Source organism: Sinocyclocheilus grahami, unplaced genomic scaffold, assembly GCF_001515645.1.
Source record: "Sinocyclocheilus grahami isolate Dianchi unplaced genomic scaffold, SAMN03320097.WGS_v1.1 scaffold111.1, whole genome shotgun sequence".
Classification (NCBI taxonomy): Eukaryota; Metazoa; Chordata; class Actinopteri; order Cypriniformes; family Cyprinidae; genus Sinocyclocheilus; species Sinocyclocheilus grahami.
In genome coordinates, this window is record NW_015505290.1 from 619,505 (window position 1) to 642,772 (window position 23,268).

The window sequence follows — 23,268 nt, forward strand, 5'->3', positions numbered from 1 at the left end:
AACCGTTCTTTTTGAATTTATGACAGCAGGTGTCTCAGTGGCAGCGCTGCTTTTATCCAGAAAGGAACAGCAATTGGGAAGAGTGGTGCTCTGGACCAACTCCACACAGGTTAAAAGATATTTGGAGGAGGAAATGGGCCTGAATTCAATCCCTTTAACACTGGATTAATAATGAAGACAGATGGCAGGGTGGATCAGGCAGTGGTTGGATGGTGGTGGTGATTGGGATGCTGGGAAATTGACCAGCTTTGGGATACATCCTTAGGGCTTAACAAAAGTAAAATTAATCACATAAGCGGCTGGCAGCACTCTGCATACTTTTTTCCCTCTTCATTTTTACACTACGTAACAAATTGACCAGCTTTGGGATACATCCTTAGGGCTTAACAAAAGTAAAATTAATCACACAAGCGGCTGGCAGCACTCTGCATACTTTTTTCCCTCTTCATTTTTACACTACGTAACTTTTGGCCCTCTAGTAGTTGATGGAATTCGGTTCTGACTGTTTATGCCTACTGAGAAAAGCTATGCTTGCAGACATTACCTCATGAATTATTAACCTCTGAGAGAGATGAAAAGCAAATGAGTTGAGGATCATAATTTGTCTTGGATCTGCAAATGGTTATTCATTTTTCGCCTGAATAATTTCAGCATCACTTGAAATAAGTGGTGCTTAAAATTCCACTATACATGCCAGCTTTAAAAGCCTTGAAAACCCATAATATACATTAAACTGATAAAATAGGAAATGTACTGGCTGAATATTGAGAAGGTCATGGGAAAGAGGAGCACTTATCTGCTTACGTAAGGCACTGAGCAAGTCTGCCTCACTGTCACAAAATAATTCATGTGCTCAATTGCAACTGCCACTCCAGCAAACAAGGAATGTCTTCGCAGCGTTGGGCTTTGACTACTGAAAGGAATTCTGTCTGCCCCTCTCAGTCCAGAGGATGCTGAACGTGCCCAGCATAAAGAGCATGGGCATCCCCCCTCCCTGATTTAAAAGTGACACCGTCACCCTACATTTACACACAGAAATGCTAAAAACGATTTAATAGAACCAGTATAAATATCATATCAAGTAAGGGTGTAATGGTACACAAAACAATTTGGTACATATGCATGTGTACCGAACAAATACAGCGTTGGTTTAACCACTGCACGAGTGTAACTTAATTGGAAACTTATTGTTACTTTTGATAAGAAACAAAATTTAATCTTTCAAATAATGTCAATTTTTTTCTTTGTGACGTGACAGATCGCTGAATAGGTGCCTCAGTTCAAACAGCAGCGCAGAGCACACGTGAGCGTACACTACGTAACTTTTGGCCCTCTAGTAGTTGAAGCATAAAAATAGCAGAGGTACATTGTTTTGGTCATTACACAAGTTAAGTTTCTGCTTCGCTGTTCTGTTCAGATGAATCAAATGGTTTGTATCTTTATTTATGGATATGACGTAAACATGCACAGACAACTGACGGAAGTATGAAGTTTCCAGTGAAATCCATCCCGAAGTATAAATAGTTATTAAAGCCTCACCATAGTAATTAAAGGTAAAACAATAACACAGTTTGGAAGATGCATTTATAATGTACTCACTCAATATTTTCATTTTGTTAATTACAAAAATAAAAGTTATATAGTGTAGTTTTAAAAAGGTTATACTTATTTTAAAAGCATGACATTTTTAATGGTATCTAATTTAAGTGTAGTGTAGTATTTTAATGTTAAAAAACTACAATTGGTCTACAATTAATGTCCCTGAAAAAAATGTGTTTATTAACAAAATTGGGTAACACTTTACTTGAAGGGGTGTGCATAAGACTGACATGACACCTTCATAATCCTTATGCACACCCCTTCAAGTAAAGTGTAACCCAAAAGGGTTCTTTTCTTTGTTCAAATGTTAATGGGTCTGGATTATGACACACACACACACACACACACACACACACACACACACACACACCGGGACTATGTTATTATTATTATTATTATTATTATTATTATTATTATTATTATTATTTGATTTTACATTTATTTATGTATGTTTATTTATTTAAATTACCATAAAAAAATTGGGGGTCAGTAAGACTTTTTAAAAATTATTATTAATACTTTAATTCTGCAAGGACGCATTCAATTGATCAAAAGTAACAGTAAAGACATTTATTGTGTTATGAAAGATTTCTATTTCAAATAAATGCTGTTCTTTTAATTAAATGCTTTCTATTATTTAAAGTATCCTCAAACAAAAAAAAGGTTCCACAAAATACTCTTTGCAACAGTAGTGCATAGAAAATTTATCATCACAATTTCTGATTCATGACCGCAAGAATGAAAATTGTGCACTTTTAATTTCAGAGTTGGCTCAGTGATGACTGTATAAGCTACAAATGACCATTCAGGTCTAAGTACAATCAATCATTGATGACCCTCTGTCTCCTCTAACAGATGACCCGACTGTCCAAGGCCTGGATAAATCTCGACACCTGCAAACAGGAGAGATGATCATCATTGTGGTGGTGCTTCTTATGTGGGCAGGTGAGACACTGATGTCAGCTCAAAGAAATGTGTCAACTCTATTAATAACATCCAAGTCCAGGAATTCGGTTCTGACTGTTTATGCCTACTGAGAAAAACTATGCTTGCAGACATTACCTCATGAATTATTAACCTCTGAGAGAGATGAAAAGCAAATGAGTTGAGGATCATAATTTGTCTTGGATCTGCAAATGGTTATTAATTTTTCGCCTGAATAATTTCAGCATCACTTGAAATAAGTGGTGCTTAAAATTCCACTATACATGCCAGCTTTAAAAGCCTTGAAAAACCATAATATACATTAAACTGATAAAATAGGAAATGTACTGGCTGAATATTGAGAAGGTCATTGGAAAGAGGAGCACTTATCTGCTTGCGTAAGGCACTGAGCAAGTCTGCCTCACTGTCACAAAATAATTCATGTGCTCAATTGCAACTGCCACTCCAGCAAACAAGGAATGTCTTCGCAGCGTTGGGCTTTGACTACTGAAAGGAATTCTGTCTTCCCCTCTCAGTCCAGAGGATGCTGAACGTGCCCAGCATAAAGAGCAGGGGCATCCCCCCTCCCTGATTTAAAAGTGACACCGTCACCCTACATTTACACACAGAAATGCTAAAAACGATTTAATAGAACCAGTATAAATATCATATCAAGTAAGGGTGTAATGGTACACAAAACAATTTGGTACATATGCATGTGTACCGAACAAATACAGCGTTGGTTTAACCACTGCACGAGTGTAACTTAATTGGAAACTTATTGTTACTTTTGATAAGAAACAAAATTTAATCTTTCAAATAATGTCAATTTTTTTCTTTGTGACGTGACAGATCGCTGAATAGGTGCCTCAGTTCAAACAGCAGCGCAGAGCACACGTGAGCGTGATCATCCCTTCCTCTTTACTTCTAATTTGAACATGAAATAAACATGAATGAACTTCTCACCCCTCATGTAATCGCTCAATCAGTGTTTCAACTGTGGAAAGACGCCAATAAAACAGCTTGTAAACAAAACCTCACATAGAATTTCATTTTATCTCAAGCATGTCATCAGTGTCTGCAGCTCATTAGTTTGCGAGAGAAATGAAGTGCAGAGAAGAGCATTTTGCAAAATATTAGACTATATACTTCATTATATTTTACTTTACCTGTAAGTGATGTCTTAATTATTTAATGTATGTTTAAATAAATCTGTAATGACAGCCACTGTGTAAATGATTATTTTTCAACAACAAATAGAAATTTTATAATTTAGAAATTAATTAAAAATCTCTTAAATGTGCAATTTACATGTTTGTATACAGTTTTTTTTTTATTTGAGTGTTGATTATTATATTTTAAAATAAGTAGTAATTGAATTTAAGTTTGGGCTCTGTTGTTATTTGTAGCCTTATAGTAATGTAAAATGACTCCCTATAGTTTAAAGCATAAGCTGAGGTAGATTTTTATCTCTAAGAAAATTTTAATTACAATTGAATTTATGTAAAGAGCGAGCAATTTGTTCATAATTAAATTTGTTTAATAAAAAAAAAGCTATTTTATGTCTAGTTTTTCCCTGCTGTACCGAAAACGTACCAAACCATGGTGTCAAAACCGAGGTACATACCAAAGCATCATGTTTGTGTACCATTACACCCCTAATATACAGTACTTAAAATGTTATCTGTTGGTGTGCGAGTCAAATGTTAGTCTCTTATGGTCACCAAGGCTGCATTTATTTAATAATCTATTCAATAAATTATTAAATAATAATATAACAATAAATAATCTGAATTTTCAGCATCATTACTCCAGTCTTCAGTGTCACATGATCCTTCAGAAATAGTGCTGTCAAAGGATTAATCGCATCCAAAATAAAAGTTTTTATTTACATAATATATGTGTGTGCACTGTTTATGTTTATTATGTATATACAAATGCGCACACATACAATATATATTTTGAAAATATTTACATATATTTACATGTATATATTTATATTCATATAATTTATATTATATATAAATATATTTAATATATAAACATAACATATTTTTCTTAAATGTATACATGCATGTATGTGTATTTATATATATACATAATAAATATACACAGTACACACACATACAGTGGGAAAAATAAGTATTGAACACGTCACCATTTTTCTCAGTAAATATATTTCTAAAGGTGCTGTTGACATTAAATTTTCACCAGATGTCGGTAACAACCCAAGTAATCCATATATACAAAGAAAACAAAACAAATAAGTTCAGAAATCAAGCTCTCTGTAATAAAATGGAATGACCCAGGGAAAAAGTATTGAACACGCTTACTGAAATGTATTTATTACTTTGTACAAAAGCCTTTGTTTTTAACGACAGCTTCAAGACGCCTCCTGTATGGAGAAACTAGTATCATGCATTGCTCAGGTGTGATTTTGGCTCATTCTTCCACACAAACAGTCTTCAGATCTTGAAGGTTCTGTGGGCCTCTTCTATGAACTCTGATCTGTAGTTCTTTCCATCGATTTTCTATTGGATCCAAGTAAGGTGATTGGCTGGGCCATTCTAGCAGCTTTACTTTCTTTCTCTGAAACCAAATGAGAGTTTCCTTGGCTGTGTGTTTGGGATCATTGTCTCACTGGAATGTCCACCCTCATTTCATCTTCATCATCCTGGTAGATGGCAGCAGATTTTTAGCAAGAATGTCTCTGTACATTTTTCCGTTCATCCTTCCTTCAATTATATGAATTTTGCCAGTGCTACACCATGATGTTTTGGGGTGATGTGCAGTGCCATTTGACCTCCGAACATGGTGTGTATTATGGCATCCAAAGAGTACACTTTTTGTCTCATCTGACCAGACTATATTCTCCCGGTATTTCACAGGCTTGTCTAAATGTGGTGCAGCAAACTTTAAATGAGCATTAACATGCTTTTTCTTCAGCAATGGAGTCTTGTGTGGTGAGCGTGTATACAGGCCATGGCAGTTGAGTGCATTACTTATTGTTTTCTTTGAAAAAATTGTACCTGCTAATTCCAGGTCTTTCTGAAGTTCTCCACAAGTGGTCCTTGGCTCTTAGAAAACTCTTCTGATAATTTTTTTCACTGCTCTGTCAGAAATCTTGCGAGGAGCACCTGGTCATGGCCGGTTTATGGTGAAATAAAGCAATACGCCTCAAGAAGGGGCTTCACGGGACTTATTGCTTTTATAAAACGGTTACTCCATATATATACGTAGTAAGGTTTCACAAAATAAAACAGAGTAAATAAAGTGTAATGATATTAATAAAAACATTATTCTTCCGCTAAACAATGTAGTTCCTCAGAAACGGTTGTGGTTCCAACAAAGTAGTTGCCGAGCAACACACAAATGTAAACAAAGGTGTATGTTTGTAGAGTAATTTACAACAGCTTCGAACTTGGCTCAACCAATCAGAATCAAGGACTGGAACTATCCGTTTTTTAATGATGTTCTTTCCACTTTCGGATTATGGCCCTAACAGTGCTCACTGGAACATTCAGAAATATAGAAATCCTTCTGTAACCAATGTCATCAGTATGTTTTGCAATAATAAGTTTGCGAAGGTCTTGCGAGAGCTCTTTGCTTTTACCCATCATGAAATGTTTCTTGGTCAAGAGACACCTTTTTATAAGCCATCATCTGGGACTAAACCAGCTAATATTAATTTCCACTGACAAGGTGCAGGATTGCTTTCTATAATTACTTATAGATTTCTCCTGGTGTCTTGGCTTTCCATGCCTTTTTGCCACCCCCCTTTCTTCATGTGTTCAATACTAAATATATTTACTGAGAAAAATGGTGACGTGTTTTATACTTATTTTACCCGCTGTATATTATGTAAAAAAAAACTTTTATTTTGGATGCGATTAATCGTTTGACAGCACTATAATCATTCTAGTATGCTGATTTGTTGCTCAAGAAACATTTCTTATTATTATCAATAGTTAGTGCTTTGTGACTAAACCATGACGCATTTTAATTCAGGGTTCTTTGATGAATAGAAAGGTTAAAACAGCATTTATTTGAAATAGATTTTTGTAACTCTTTGTTTTTTCCACTGGAGATGATATTTGAATAATTAAAGTTATTGTATGTTTTCATAATCAAGCTATCCAATCTCAAAATGTTAAGGAAAAGGTTAATGGCATTAATGTATCATTTTTCATTGATGGCTTTAAGAAAATTGGCCGATTTACAGTAAGAGACAGAGGTGAGATTGAGACAAACCAGGCACAGTTGTGTTTATTCAGTAATTGTCTTAGGGTTGGATGCTTCAGCGACTCTACCTATCAGTCTGTCTCTACAGAGCTTTGTAGAGTTACAACGACTCCATGTCACCATGTCTTCTCTGTTTCTGCAGCCGTAATTGCCTTGTTTTGCCGGCAGTATGACATAATAAAGGACAACGATTCCAGCAACAGCAAAGAGAAGGTAAAACCATCCTCAGAGAGAAGCACACCGGAGCATCACAGCGGGGGTCTGCTGCGGAGCAAGGTGGGACATCTGTGAACCTTTTTCTCAACATCAAACTGTCTTTTCTAATATTTACTCTAAACCTGTATGACTTACTTTCTTCAGTGGAGCACAGAAGAAGAAGATTAGCAGAATCCCTTCAAATCATCTCTTTCTCTACAATGAAATTGAATGGAGACCAAAGGCTGTCAAGCTCCAAAAAGGACTAAAAACTCTCATAAAAGCATCATGAAAGTAGTCCATCTGACTATGAAGTCTTCTGAAGCGATGTGATCATTTTGTGAGGAACAGACTGAATGTAAAGTCTTTATTCAATAAACATCTTGCCTTACCTGTACCTTGGTCACCATTCACTTGCATTGTGTGGAAAAAAGGAGCTTTTCTTGCAAAGAAAAATTGTCTCAAAAGAAAGATACATTTCATTTTTTAATTAACTATTCAAAGTCTTCATCTAGAGTCATATTTGAACAACATCTTAGTGCAAAAAAGATTTTTCTTCATTGTGAAAGAAAGCCCTTAGAAAAATGCCTTATTAGATGTAAATGAATAAGCGGTAACTTTCAACTAAAATTTGTCACCACATCAGATCAGATATCTCCAGTTTTGTAAACTGCAGTGCAAAACAGATATGCATTTATACTTTTCCCCCACAATTCGCCTTAAACCTCAGATTGAGTTGAAACTGAGAAATCTATTTCCCTGTAAATGCAGGCACGATACTTTCCATTAGCTCTTAATGAAAAGTGTAGCATAAGCATTTAGAGCTAAGAGGACAGGGAAAAACAACCCAATCACTTTTAACACCTGCAGAAAGACTAAGACAGAAAGGAGAAAAGCATTTAGATTGCTATCCATCTCACTTTTCACAAAGACTGTCTGCCAATTGAGAACTGCCAATTGATAAAACCTCTGATTGATAAAACCTTTTTGTTATTTGTCGGATGAAACCTGCCAGCAGTGAAGGATGAGACCAAACACTATAATGTCCAGAGTGTCAGTCTGTCAACACTAGGCCAGTCCTGCATTCCCTGACTCATGTGAAAGGCTTCAGGGCCTCTCTCTGTTGTATCACTTTTGCGAGATCATAAACTAAGCCTATGGAGCTTTATATTTGCGCAGACAACTCTACAATTCACTGTTTGGTGTGTTTTTGGCTATACTCAGTAATACTGAACAGTTTGCAAGAGAAAGTGTGTCAGTGTCCCAAAATCATTATTTTTGCTTATAAATAATATAGAGCAGTCAGACTGGGCTTCGATACAGATTTTACCATTCATAAGCACTTGAATTGTTTCGGGTTCTGGTTAATTTGGGTGTGTTTCAGTGATCATTTAAATTATTTCCCTGCTAATGCTGTAAATTGAACAGAGAAGTGTTTGAGACTGATTCAAAAGGGTATCTCTTTATGGACAATTTACTAAAGAGCCAGCTCAAAAGAATCATTCATTTTGGGAATCAGACCACACTGATTGTAGTTTAGTCTTTATTGCATGCAGCCTGCAAGGACAACTCCACAGATAGACATCCACAGAAAGTAAACATTTTTATTTTTTTGGATTCAAACAGACTGTGATTCAATACAAACTCACAACAGGTAAAATATTATTTATTTTACTGTAGTGCTGAATATTCAGAAGCGTGAAAAGCGATGCAGGACACACTGTTTCAGGAAACCTTCTAATTTGGTACTTCTGCTTTTAATTTTCATCATAGGTATACCTCAACTATGAGAGACAAAATGAGAAAAAAAAATCCAGAAAATCACATTGTAGGATTTTTAAAGAATTCATTGGTAAATTCCTCGGTAAAATAAGTATTTGGTTACCTACAAACAAGCAAGATTTCTGGCTCTCACAGACCTGTAACTTCTTCTTTAAGAGGCTCCTCTGTCCTCCACTCATTACCTGTATTAATGGCATCTGTTTGAGTATAAAATCTTTTATACATTCTGTTATCAGTATAAAAGACATCTGTCCACAACCTCAAACAGTCACACTCCAAACTCCACCATGGCCAAGACCAAAGAGCTGTCAAAGGACACCAGAAACAGACAGCAAACACTGTCATTTAACAAGGGGGGGGCAGTTCATCTTAAAAAATAAAGCATATACATAAACCCAAATAGAAAATAAAATAGTTATCGAATAAGCATGTGTCCTATTCTGTGTCCTAAACTCCTGAAACATTGGTGTCTCATACTGCAATTTGGGAAAGAAATCAATCATATCTGTATGTGTGTGAAAATATTCAAATGTAACCCCCTTTGTATAGATTTTCAATGTAATTTAATTACACATTTTTTTTCACAGACAGATTACAGTTACATTTATTTTGAAATTAAATTACGTAATTCCGTTACACGTGTAACTAGTTACTCCTCAAAACTGAAATTCAGTTATTATTTTGTCTTGTGGACTATACGTAAACATTTATGTGATTCAGGACAGTACTGAATAAAAAATAACATGCAATTTTAATGATGCTCTTATTTTGAAAATATTCTCAAAAAAGTTTTGGGAAAAATCTCAGATTGCTCATATTCTGCAAATTTATGAAGAACTGTAAATTATTAAAATAATCATTTTAAAAGGCCCAGATTACGAAGTGCAATACAAATACATTTGCATGCAGACCAATTTTGGGATTTTAAGAATATCAAAATTGTTCAACTGAAGATTAATCTGAAAAACAATATTTTTAACCAACCCTATAGAACAGCACCTAACTAATACTAATTATAACTGTAATTAAAATAATTAAGGCCATCATAATATTTACTACTTTCTGTAGCATCCATGAAGACAGAGAGGAAAGTGAAAAATATTATGCATGATGTTTAATTTTAGAATCAGAGACTTTTCAACATAATAAGTCCTGTGGATCAAACACCAGAGCTACTGACCTACTTCTAAAATAAACCATCTCAGGAAAACCACCATGTGCCTTTGATCCTTCCCATATTCCTGTAGCTCTTCACTTGGCACTTTCTCCGTAGGAAATTCAGAGCAATAAAACAAGGACAGATGCTTCACATTTCACCCGTTCCACTCTGTGCCGCCATTAGTCCTTATAACACATCAAAAAACCAGGCCTTTTAGACGCATGATAAAATCAATATCAGACCCTTTGATGATGTCCTCTCCCGTATCAAAACCCAAATGGCCTCAATTTCGACATACTGCACTGCTACAGAGCAAAAAATGATGTGCATTCGTCTCCGTGTGCATTACATCTTAGTGCTCACAGCCATATATACAATAATCTCAAGCTGCAAATATATCCAGCGACATTCTATCCATCCCACAAGCCATCGTGTCCCAGACCGCCACACAAACGATTGCAGGCGCTGATGAAACGGGCCCCTCGGAGGAGAATCACTCTTCTGTTTTTTTTTGTCCTCCTGTCTGTTGCAGTTCCACCAGTCTGTGCCATCGATCAACATCATCGAGGTGTGATGGGAGTATCGTAGACGTCAGTCATGCCCTCCGACGCAGTATCAGGATGACAGTATGGATCACCACACGGTCAAAAACCCATCAGCTACACTGCTGTATCGGCCCACCCATATACACATATTAAAGCTATCTACTGGGACTGTAAATAACGTACATTGCGCATATGACTGGATGTCTATATTTTATGATGGATGGAGAATTCCCAAAACTCTTACTGCAAGATATCAGACTAAATCTGGGATTTTTTCTCTTGTATAGAAAAGGAAGGAAAGTGTATTTTTGTAATGGTACTGAAATATGACAGGGTTTCTACTAATTTATTAGCTTGTGTTTTGTTTGTGCATGCAGCTCTCGTGGTCTGAAAGGATGTGTACAGAAGCAGGTCTTTAGATTAAAGGAATAGTTCACCCAAAAATTAATCTGAGGCCTTATAAAATGTTGATGAGTTTGTATCTCCATCAGAACAGATTTGGAGAAATTTAGCATTGCATCACTGGCTCACCAATGGATCCTCTGCAGTGAATGGGTGCCGTCAGAATGAGAGACCAAACAGCTGATAAAAACATCACGATAATCCACAAGTAATAAAGTAATGTTTCTAATAAATTTATCAAGACGTTTTTCTCCATAAGGCATCTTGTTTGATTCAGGAGAGAAATATACACTGATCAAGGATTCTGACGGCACCCATTCACTGCAGAGGATCCACTGGTGAGCAAGTGATGTAATGCTAAATTTCTCTAAATCTGTTCCGACGAAGAAACAAACTCATCTACATCTTGGATGGCCAGAGCTTGTGCACATTTGTTCACATATTTCTTTAAGGCTGTGCCCTTATTAGTCTGTAGATGTGGTGGAATTGTGTCTGTTCTGCTTATTAGAGAGAACAGATTTATGTCAAATCCCTCTGCTTGCAAATAGCTTCATCTCTTCACCTTCTTTAACAGTTTTTATGTATCGTAAATATGACTAGTAATATTTATTTGCTTATTTAATTAGTTTTGTTTCACTGTTATCATTTTAAAACCCTAAAACCTGAATAATGTACCTAAATGCTAATCTGTGTAAAAAAAAAAAGAATATCCTGACTGAATCTGAATTATTGTTGTTTTAAGAATATAAAGACAGCATAAACCTAATGATGAAAAGTGCATGTATAATTTTGCATTTATGCTCTCAGTGGCTCCTCTTTTAAATTAGTTGATTTCATCTTCTATTTCTCCTTATCAGTTTTAATAAAGATAATGAATGACTTGATGTAAGTTTGTTTTTTCTTGCCTTCTTAATGGCATTATAGCATATTTGGTGTATGAGAGAATATAAAACCCAAACCTAATGTTTGTTTCAACACAGACGTGCAAATGAAGTGGGAAGTCATTTATTGGTGCATTCAACCACCAAACAAAGTACATTTAGAGTCATTAACATTGTCAAAACATTAGAGAATTAATCAAATGAACAATATATTCAAAACAAAGACTCAAATCTACATTGTCTCGATATAGAAATATCCTAATGGCACTACTTTTTCATTAACTGCTAAAATCACAAGATATGAGACTATTGTGTTTTTGAACAAATATTTTATTATACATAATTAAATATCAACCAATGTTTATGTATATATGCAAATGACCTCTTCAGCTCAATTATGGTTTCACCAATTATGGTTTCACAATGGTTTAAATAATAAAGATTAGTATGTGTACAAAGCCAAACATAGATTGCATAGATTTTTATAAAGCACCAATTTTTTTACTATAAACAAATAACAAAATAAAACACATTATAAAATCAAAAGTCTAGAAAATCACATTGTAGGATTTTTAAAGAATTTATTGGTAAATTCCTCGGTAAAATAAGTATTATTTATATCTATTATATTATATCTACAAACAAGCAAGCTTTCTGGCTCTCACAGACCTGTAACTTCTTTTTTAAGAGGCTCCTCTGTCCTCCACTCTTTACCTGTATTAATGGCATCTGTTTGAACTTGTTATCAGTATAAAAGACACCTGTCCACAACCTCAAACAGTCACACTCCAAACTCCACCATGGCCAAGACCAAAGAGCTGTCAAAGGACACCAGAAACAAAATTGTAGACTTGCACCAGGCTGGGAAGACTGAATCTGCAATAGGTAAGCAGCTTGGTGTGAAGAAATCAACTGTGGGAGCACTTATTAGAAAATGGAAGACATACAAGACCACTGATAATCTCCCTTGATCTGGGGCTCCACGCAAGATCTCACCCTGTGGGGTCAAAATGATCACAAGAACTGTGAGCAAAAATCCCAGAACCACACGGGGGGACCTAGTGAATGACCTGCAGAGAGCTGGGACCAAAGTAACAAAGGCTACATCAGTAACACACTGCGCTGCCAGGGACTCAAATCCTGCAGTGCCAGATGTGTCCCCCTGCTTAAGCCAGTACATGTCCAGGCCCGTCTGAAGTTTGCTGGAGAGCATTTGGATGATCCAGAAGAGGATTGGGAGAATGTCATATGGTCAGATGAAACCAAAATATAACTTTTTGGTAAAAACTCAACTTGTCGTGTTTGGAGGAGAAAGAATGCTGAGTTGCATCCAAAGAACACCATACCTACTGTGAAGCATGGGGGTGGAAACATCATGCTTTGGGGCTGTTTTTCTGCAAAGGGACCAGGACGACTGATCCGTGTAAACGAAAGAATGAATGGGGCCATGTATCGTGAGATTTTGAGTGAAAACCTCCTTCCATCAGCAGGGGCATTGAAGATGAAATGTGGCTGGGTCTTTCAGCATGACAATGATCCCAAACACACCGCCCGGGCAACGAAGGAGTGGCTTCGTAAGAAGCATTTCAAGGTCCTGGAGTGGCCTAGCCAGTCTCCAGATCTCAACCCCATAGAAAATCTTTGGCGGGAGTTGAAAATCCGTGTTGCCCAGTGACAGCCCCAAAACATTACTGCTCTTGAGGAATGGGCCAAAATACCAGCAACTGTGTGTGAAAACCTTGTGAAGACTTACAGAAAATGTTTGACCTCTGTCATTGCCAACAAAGTGTATATAACAAAGTATTGAGATGAAATTTTGTTATTGACCAAATACTTATTTTCCACCATAATTTGCAAATAAATTCTTTAAAAATCCTACAATGTGATTTTCTGGATTTTTTTTTCTCATTTTGTCTCTCATAGTTGAGGTATACCTATGATGAAAATTACAGGCCTCTCTCATCTTTTTAAGTGGGAGAACTTGCACAATTGGTGGCTGACTAAATACTTTTTTTCCCCACTGTACATAGCTATGACAGCAAACACTGTCATTTAACAAGGGGGGGGCAGTTCATCTTAAAAAATAAAGCATATACATAAACCCAAATAGAAAATAAAATAGTTATCGAATAAGCATGTGTCCTATTCTGTGTCCTAAACTCCTGAAACATTGGTGTCTCATACTGCAATTTGGGAAAGAAATCAATCATATCTGTATGTGTGTGAAAATATTCAAATGTAACCCCCTTTGTATAGATTTTCAATGTAATTTAATTACACATTTTTTTTCACAGACAGATTACAGTTACATTTATTTTGAAATTAAATTACGTAATTCCGTTACACGTGTAACTAGTTACTCCTCAAAACTGAAATTCAGTTATTATTTTGTCTTGTGGACTATACGTAAACATTTATGTGATTCAGGACAGTACTGAATAAAAAATAACATGCAATTTTAATGATGCTCTTATTTTGAAAATATTCTCAAAAAAGTTTTGGGAAAAATCTCAGATTGCTCATATTCTGCAAATTTATGAAGAACTGTAAATTATTAAAATAATCATTTTAAAAGGCCCAGATTACGAAGTGCAATACAAATACATTTGCATGCAGACCAATTTTGGGATTTTAAGAATATCAAAATTGTTCAACTGAAGATTAATCTGAAAAACAATATTTTTAACCAACCCTATAGAACAGCACCTAACTAATACTAATTATAACTGTAATTAAAATAATTAAGGCCATCATAATATTTACTACTTTCTGTAGCATCCATGAAGACAGAGAGGAAAGTGAAAAATATTATGCATGATGTTTAATTTTAGAATCAGAGACTTTTCAACATAATAAGTCCTGTGGATCAAACACCAGAGCTACTGACCTACTTCTAAAATAAACCATCTCAGGAAAACCACCATGTGCCTTTGATCCTTCCCATATTCCTGTAGCTCTTCACTTGGCACTTTCTCCGTAGGAAATTCAGAGCAATAAAACAAGGACAGATGCTTCACATTTCACCCGTTCCACTCTGTGCCGCCATTAGTCCTTATAACACATCAAAAAACCAGGCCTTTTAGACGCATGATAAAATCAATATCAGACCCTTTGATGATGTCCTCTCCCGTATCAAAACCCAAATGGCCTCAATTTCGACATACTGCACTGCTACAGAGCAAAAAATGATGTGCATTCGTCTCCGTGTGCATTACATCTTAGTGCTCACAGCCATATATACAATAATCTCAAGCTGCAAATATATCCAGCGACATTCTATCCATCCAGCAAGCCATCGTGTCCCAGACCGCCACACAAACGATTGCAGGCGCTGATGAAACGGGCCCCTCGGAGGAGAATCACTCTTCTGTTTTTTTTTGTCCTCCTGTCTGTTGCAGTTCCACCAGTCTGTGCCATCGATCAACATCATCGAGGTGTGATGGGAGTATCGTAGACGTCAGTCATGCCCTCCGACGCAGTATCAGGATGACAGTATGGATCACCACACGGTCAAAAACCCATCAGCTACACTGCTGTATCGGCCCACCCATATACACATATTAAAGCTATCTACTGGGACTGTAAATAACGTACATTGCGCATATGACTGGATGTCTATATTTTATGATGGATGGAGAATTCCCAAAACTCTTACTGCAAGATATCAGACTAAATCTGGGATTTTTTCTCTTGTATAGAAAAGGAAGGAAAGTGTATTTTTGTAATGGTACTGAAATATGACAGGGTTTCTACTAATTTATTAGCTTGTGTTTTGTTTGTGCATGCAGCTCTCGTGGTCTGAAAGGATGTGTACAGAAGCAGGTCTTTAGATTAAAGGAATAGTTCACCCAAAAATTAATCTGAGGCCTTATAAAATGTTGATGAGTTTGTATCTCCATCAGAACAGATTTGGAGAAATTTAGCATTGCATCACTGGCTCACCAATGGATCCTCTGCAGTGAATGGGTGCCGTCAGAATGAGAGACCAAACAGCTGATAAAAACATCACGATAATCCACAAGTAATCCACATTTTGTGAAGCGAAAACCTGCATGTTTCTAATAAATTTATCAAGACGTTTTTCTCCATAAGGCATCTTGTTTGATTCAGGAGAGAAATATACACTGATCAAGGATTCTGACGGCACCCATTCACTGCAGAGGATCCACTGGTGAGCAAGTGATGTAATGCTAAATTTCTCTAAATCTGTTCCGACGAAGAAACAAACTCATCTACATCTTGGATGGCCAGAGCTTGTGCACATTTGTTCACATATTTCTTTAAGGCTGTGCCCTTATTAGTCTGTAGATGTGGTGGAATTGTGTCTGTTCTGCTTATTAGAGAGAACAGATTTATGTCAAATCCCTCTGCTTGCAAATAGCTTCATCTCTTCACCTTCTTTAACAGTTTTTATGTATCGTAAATATGACTAGTAATATTTATTTGCTTATTTAATTAGTTTTGTTTCACTGTTATCATTTTAAAACCCTAAAACCTGAATAATGTACCTAAATGCTAATCTGTGTAAAAAAAAAAAGAATATCCTGACTGAATCTGAATTATTGTTGTTTTAAGAATATAAAGACAGCATAAACCTAATGATGAAAAGTGCATGTATAATTTTGCATTTATGCTCTCAGTGGCTCCTCTTTTAAATTAGTTGATTTCATCTTCTATTTCTCCTTATCAGTTTTAATAAAGATAATGAATGACTTGATGTAAGTTTGTTTTTTCTTGCCTTCTTAATGGCATTATAGCATATTTGGTGTATGAGAGAATATAAAACCCAAACCTAATGTTTGTTTCAACACAGACGTGCAAATGAAGTGGGAAGTCATTTATTGGTGCATTCAACCACCAAACAAAGTACATTTAGAGTCATTAACATTGTCAAAACATTAGAGAATTAATCAAATGAACAATATATTCAAAACAAAGACTCAAATCTACATTGTCTCGATATAGAAATATCCTAATGGCACTACTTTTTCATTAACTGCTAAAATCACAAGATATGAGACTATTGTGTTTTTGAACAAATATTTTATTATACATAATTAAATATCAACCAATGTTTATGTATATATGCAAATGACCTCTTCAGCTCAATTATGGTTTCACCAATTATGGTTTCACAATGGTTTAAATAATAAAGATTAGTATGTGTACAAAGCCAAACATAGATTGCATAGATTTTTATAAAGCACCAATTTTTTTTACTATAAACAAATAACAAAATAAAACACATTATAAAATCACACACAATCTTATATACTGATTGAACAATATTTAAGAAATCATTTCAGAAATGAGTTTTTACTACGGCTGTTGCAAATGTTAAAGACACTGGAAGTGTCCCAAATCCTTCCACAGAAAACAGTGATTTTTTTGTGAAATGCATAAACAGTCAAATCAGGAAAAACATTAATAATTAACCCACTGACAGATTCAATATGATTAATCAAAATAACCAGAACACCACTAACTGAACTAAGACCTTTAGCTACAGCAGACACTGCCATTACAGTATATATTCGATCAAATTAAAACTTATTCCACTTCCAGCAGAAAAGAAAATGGTTAAACATTTTTGATCTGTAATACTGAGCGGAAATACTGCATATTCAAAAATGCACAAAACAACAAAAAGCTGACAGAGCCATTGAGGCTCAAAGATGGAGCATTTAATGATTTCAGAGAATGATGAAGAGATTTCTGAGCGTGCATTTTAATATAATGTAAAAAGGGCAGAATGGCAGTAACGCTAGCTGCTAGAGACTGATTGGGACTCATGGGAAAAAGATCATTTTTCATTTCTGAGAGGCAAATGTAATATTCTTTAGTTCTTATAAAGCCAAGAAATGGCAGAATCTATAGAAAAAAGTAAGATATAAATTATTGTGCCTTTTCTGTTCAACATCAGAATATGATTTTTATTTTTAACCAAATCATTTAAGAAAAAGAGAGAAAAAAATCCAGGTCCGTAAATGTATGAAGTTGCATGTATTTAAAAAATAATTAACATTAATTACGTTTCACTGATGACAATATAATAATAAATCTAACACTTGTGGCTGGAGGCCAGTGTGAAAGGATTTTACACAAGACTATTTTGAATCCTAAAGAAGAAAGAAATTCAGAAGTGTTTTGAGGCCTTTGTAAAATATTTCAAAATGTAATGATCACAGAAAAGAGTTTCTGTAATGATTGCTTAAGCAAACGTCACCCTGACCCACAATATGTATCTGAAATTGAATTACAGTGCTTCAGAATGCCAGTCCTGAACAATTCTACATCCTTATATTTGTAAACGTTCACTATAGCTCCCTAACACATGCGGCTCTAGTACTGTACATCCTCTGATGTTTAATCACACTCGTCTGAGAGCTTTGCAGTGGATTGTTCAGTTGATTTGAAGAATGCTGGGCTGAAGGACAGACATCTGTTCTTTGTGGAATGTACATTTGGTCTCCCTTTCAAGTACATGTTTGCAGTTATTGTATATTTAAATAATATAACCCAAGTATCTACAATATAGCACCAATGTGATTTACAGTTTTTACATGGTATATGTAGCAAATCTACTTACATAAACACGTGAATACAATATAACAACATGCAGTTTCACACATGTTGTGTTGTCAAGTACTTACCCTGAACTTACAGTATTATAATGCAAGTACATTGGCATTCAAGAGTTCTATAGTTGAATCATGCACGTCTATGCTGCTGTTTTGTGGTATTGTTGCTGTTTTAAGTGGCAGTTGTGTGAATGAGTCCATCACTGAGGCATAAGTTGCACGTTGTGTGCAGTGCTGGGGTGTGTTGTGTGTTCAGGACACTTTCTGATAGGCTGGTGAGAGTGATTTGTGTGTGTGTGTGTGTGTGTGTTCAGTCTGAGTCCTCGCTGCTGAAGGACAGGAGATCTTCTTCCGCTGGACTCACAGCTGCATCCTCAGACACGGTTCTGCTGCGGGATGTTGCCAGTCTGACGGAGAGAGGAAGAGTAATCCTTACTATTTCTCATTTTGTGTTACTATGTTTCCTAGTTTTTTAATTTTTCTAACTCCGGAAACTTTTATTTTGTGGATTAAATTCAATTTTACAAATACATTTACACCGAAAGATGTGAAAGGTGCACATGCAAAAAAAAAAAAAAACTTTAGGGAAGACAATCAGGGTTCCCACAGTCACTGAAAACCTGGACATTTTATGGAATTTCAAATTTTGGAAAAATCATTTTATTATAATGTATTTGTATTTATTTATTTGAGTAAATATACACTTTTGCATGCATAGTTCTAAATAATTTATCAGCTACACTACCGTTCAAAAGTTTGGGGTCAGTAAGAATTTTTTGTTTGTTTTTGACAAAGGTGTCTTACCGAGGTTTCATTCATTTCATGAAAAATACAGTAAAACAGTAATATTGTAAAAAAAAAAAAAAATTACAATTAAAAATCCTTTTTAATTTTAATATTTTAATGTGGTATTTCACAATTACTATTTCCATTTTTACTGTATTTCTGATCAAATAAATGCAGCCTTGGTAAGAATAAGAGACATCTTTAAAAAAAAAAACATACAGACTCCAAACTTTTGAACGGTAGTGTAGATATTTTTTTTTTACTACCACAGTAAGATCTTTTCTTTTTTTGTATATGTATGTGAGTGTATTTTAAAGCGCAAGTAGTGACAATAAGCACTACATCTCTGAAATCTCTGATCGCATGTGTTGGGGATCACATTTTAATGTTTTAATATATAATTTATTCCTGTGATGGCAAAGATGCATTTTCAGTGTTTCAAGAAACATTATTATCAATGTTAAAAACGGTTGTATAATGTTTTTGTGATACATTTTCAGAATTCTTCGATGAATAAAAAGTTTAAAAGAATAGCATTTATTTAAAATATAAATCTTTTGTAACATTATAAAGATCTTTACTGTCACTTTTGATCAACTTAATTCATCCTTGCTTAAAAAAAAAACAAGAAAAAAACTACCGACCCTAAACTTTTAAACAGTACTGTAGATATATTGGACAAGCGATAATTTGTTCGAGTCAGTTCTTTTCAGTGAATCATTCAAGCTGGTGAAGAAAGTGAACAGAATCATTTATTAGCGAATCAGTTGGAATCAAAACAATTTTTCTAAATTATTATCCAGTAATCACAAATGACTTGAAAGCTCAGGAAAATTCACTGGGAACCCTGTTGTATGTTTTTGTGTTGAAGTGAAGCACATTAATCTTGTCAGGCAGTGACCATGAAGGAAACTACTGTAAGTGTGAAGCTTGTCTGAAGTGTAATGATATTAGTTTCTGGCTGAGGCTTGATGATAACTGAGGCTCATCATTAAGCAGTACGGTTTCTCTCACCTCACTTACCTGCGTCCATCTCCTCCACCTCCATATTGCTGCGTGGCAGGTGAGAGAGAGCATGACACATGCTGACAGTAAGCTATGGTTAAACCATCACATCCTTCCCAGCATCCCATTGTTCAAACTATAGCAGCCTTTGTCAGCAAGTGGAGATCTAGATCTATTATTATGGTTTTTATTGTGTTTTTTTGCTTCATGCTCAGTGAAAGGAAAGAGCTGACTATTTGGATTCGCCTCATCTGATTCACTTAGAGAATCCTGGTCCTTTGGCCCATTACATTAGTTATAATAATGGATTCCATTGGCAGGATGACAGTGCTGTTTCTGACCTGCTGTATGAAAGTAATGAAGTCACAGTAATGCATTGGCATCACAACCAGTTACAACTTTATTGCAGCAGAGAATGTGGTAAGCAATCATAGAATGACTTGTATTAGGTTAAAAATACACTGAATAGAAAGCACATCCCTGTACAACATAAGAATACTTGTAACTCAGTAAGCAATCAGTTCCTAAGCATTAAGGAAAGAAAGCACTGATTTTATTGCTTGGTGCCCCATTAAAGATGTCCATACAAATCTACCAAAAAACTAAAAATGTAATTAAATTAAAACAAATAATAATTGTACATTAATTGAATATGATTATAATTGTATATCAATAATTCTAATTAATTAAATGTTTGTTTGTTTATTTATTTATTGTAATTTATTATAAAAAACATTAATTATTAATGAAATATCAATTTATTCTGTTTTAATTATAAAATTCATCCAATGACAGAAAAGATTATACTTTTACATGAATAATTCTTATCAATTAAACATGAATTATAAAAATTAAACATTAATTATTAAAAAAATATAAATGTATTATTATATTCTAAATATAAAATGAATCCAATGACAGAAAAGATTATACTTTTATATTATAATTCATCTTTATATTTTACTTTACAATTAATTTAAATATTCATATGTTATTATTATTTATTATAAAAATGTAATAAAATATGATCGTTAATAAAATATGAACATTTTAAATATGAATTATTAACAAAATATTAATTTGTTATTTTTTTAATGATAACATTCACCCAATTACAGAGCAGATTATAATTTTAGATTAATCATTTAATTTAAAATATACATTATAAAAATGATGTATTATTAATCAAATATAAAATGAATGAATGAATTGATTAATTAATTATTATACAATTATAAAATTAATGCAATGACAGATTGTTTTTGTCTTTTTTCCACTTTGCCAGTTTCACTATCTGTTAATCTGCTGATAAGAACATATTTATTATTTTGGTAATTCTTGTTTATGTATCTAACAGCTTTAACTGTTCACAGAAAATTGTCATTATGAACTCTTTACATGCCATCTGCTGCTGTCCTTGCAAAACGTGAATACTTGCTAAACGTGAATAACTCCAACTTATCATTGCACTCATTTCCAGGGTTCTGTTTAAATTGATATCAATAACTGTGTATGGAGAGACACTCAGAATAAAATGATTCTCCACGTCCATTAATCTGAACCAGAGCCGCTGCAGTTCATGTTTTTCAGCGAATCTCGCTCCATCTCCACTTTATGAGACATAATGTCACACCTGAGGGAGCGTGAACACATTAGCTGATTAAATGAGGCAAATATTTTACAAATAGTTCCACATCAGCATACAGATGGCCTCAAAACTAACACACACACCTGGATGATATGCTAGAAAAACCCACATTTTGATTTCCTGGTGTCTTTAAGGAAGCAAATCAGCCTGTTTGCCTCTTGCTAATAAACAAAGAATTTTAGTGCATCTCGGGGGAAATCATCTCTTTTCAAATGCTGTATTCAGACATTTCCTGAGCCGCATTGCAGATAAAATGCTCTTAGAACAAACACAAGTGAATCCATTCAAATGTTTGGCGTCAGTAAGATTAAAAAAAAGAAGAAAATAATACTTTTATTCAGCAAAGACTTTAAATTGATCAGAAGTGACAGTAAAGACATTTAGAATGTTAAAACAAGCTTTCAATTCAAATAAATACAAATCTTTTGTTAAAGAATCCTACAAAAATGTATCACAGTTTTAAACTGATAATAATGAATGAATCTTGAGCAGCAAATCGGCATATTAGAATGATTTCTGAAGGATCATGTGACACTGAACACTGAAGTCATGATGCTGTATGTATTAAAACAGTATTTCACAATTACTATTTCCATTTTTACTGTATTTCTGATCAAATAAATGCAGCCTTGGTAAGAATAAGAGACATCTTTAATAAAAAAAACATACAGACTCCAAACTTTTGAACGGTAGTGTAGATATTTTTTTTTTACTACCACAGTAAGATCTTTTCTTTTTTTGTATATGTATGTGATTGTATTTTAAAGCGCAAGTAGTGACAATAAGCACTACATCTCTGAAATCTCTGATCGCATGTGTTGGGGATCACATAGTCAGGTTGACTATGTGTGAGCAGAAGGGAACACAAACTTACCTTGAAAACGCATCATCGAGGCCATCTTCCGCATCCTGAAAATAAAAGAACACAGAAAACCCATGTAAGAAAAACCATCACAGATCACATCTACATCAGACACACAGATTCACAGAGCATCTGTCAGCACCAGCATGCTGTAAAAACTTAATCTACAGTATCTTCTGTGACAGACAGTCATTATCTGAGAACAGCAGACTGAGGGTCCTAGTTGGGTTTCAGAACCTGCTTGAGCAGTGAATGGAATTCAACCACAGCTGAAAAGTAATTAACAAAGGCACAGTTGAGCACGGTGTGCAGACCGAGAGCTTGGCAGATCCAATCTTTCATAAAACAGACCTTGGCAACTAAACTGGAAATAGGCCGCTCTCCACCTAGTGGTCATGTGTTCAATCAATAGTATTGTATTTAAGCAGACAATGCCATTTAGTGGTGACTATGCGCTATATCAACAGGACAGGCACTGCTGACCAGTGTTGGGGGTAACGCATTACAAGTAACATGAGTTACGTAATCAGATTACTTTTTTTTTCCAAGTAACTAGAAAAGTAACGCATTACTTTTTAATTTAAATATCGGAGTTACTTTTTCAAATAAGTAACGCCAGTTACTTTTTTTCCCATTTATTGATTGAAAGCTCTCCTG

At 34.8% G+C, this 23,268-nt stretch overlaps 2 protein-coding genes across 6 annotated transcripts in view; one reads left to right on the plus strand and one right to left on the minus strand.

The window, feature by feature from the left end:
- The window catches only part of LOC107589087 (fibronectin type III domain-containing protein 4-like), a 33,129-nt gene extending 22,463 nt beyond the window's left edge, over nucleotides 1–10,666 (plus strand). Inside the window, exons 5-7 of one of the 2 annotated variants that reach the window (XM_016277417.1) lie at nucleotides 2,455–2,544; nucleotides 6,908–7,041; nucleotides 10,434–10,666. In XM_016277417.1, the coding sequence (XP_016132903.1) occupies nucleotides 2,455–2,544; nucleotides 6,908–7,041; nucleotides 10,434–10,475 (266 nt within the window). In that variant the 3' untranslated portion in view covers nucleotides 10,476–10,666. Of the gene's footprint in view, nucleotides 1–2,454; nucleotides 2,545–6,907; nucleotides 7,042–7,125; nucleotides 7,348–10,433 lie in introns of those variants that run through there. The other variant, XM_016277418.1, reaches the window with a different exon arrangement.
- Nucleotides 10,667–17,785: 7,119 nt separating this feature from the next.
- LOC107589054 (low density lipoprotein receptor adapter protein 1-B-like) overlaps nucleotides 17,786–23,268 on the minus strand; it is a 36,976-nt gene continuing 31,493 nt past the window's right edge. Inside the window, exons 8-10 of one of the 4 annotated variants that reach the window (XM_016277364.1) lie at nucleotides 22,624–22,658; nucleotides 20,120–20,148; nucleotides 17,786–18,717 (exon numbers count right to left, since the gene is read on the minus strand). In XM_016277364.1, coding sequence (XP_016132850.1) covers nucleotides 18,671–18,717; nucleotides 20,120–20,148; nucleotides 22,624–22,658 — 111 coding nt within the window. In that variant the 3' untranslated portion in view covers nucleotides 17,786–18,670. Of the gene's footprint in view, nucleotides 18,718–20,110; nucleotides 20,149–22,623; nucleotides 22,659–23,268 lie in introns of all 4 variants that reach the window. The other 3 variants (XM_016277365.1, XM_016277363.1, XM_016277366.1) reach the window with 3 other exon arrangements.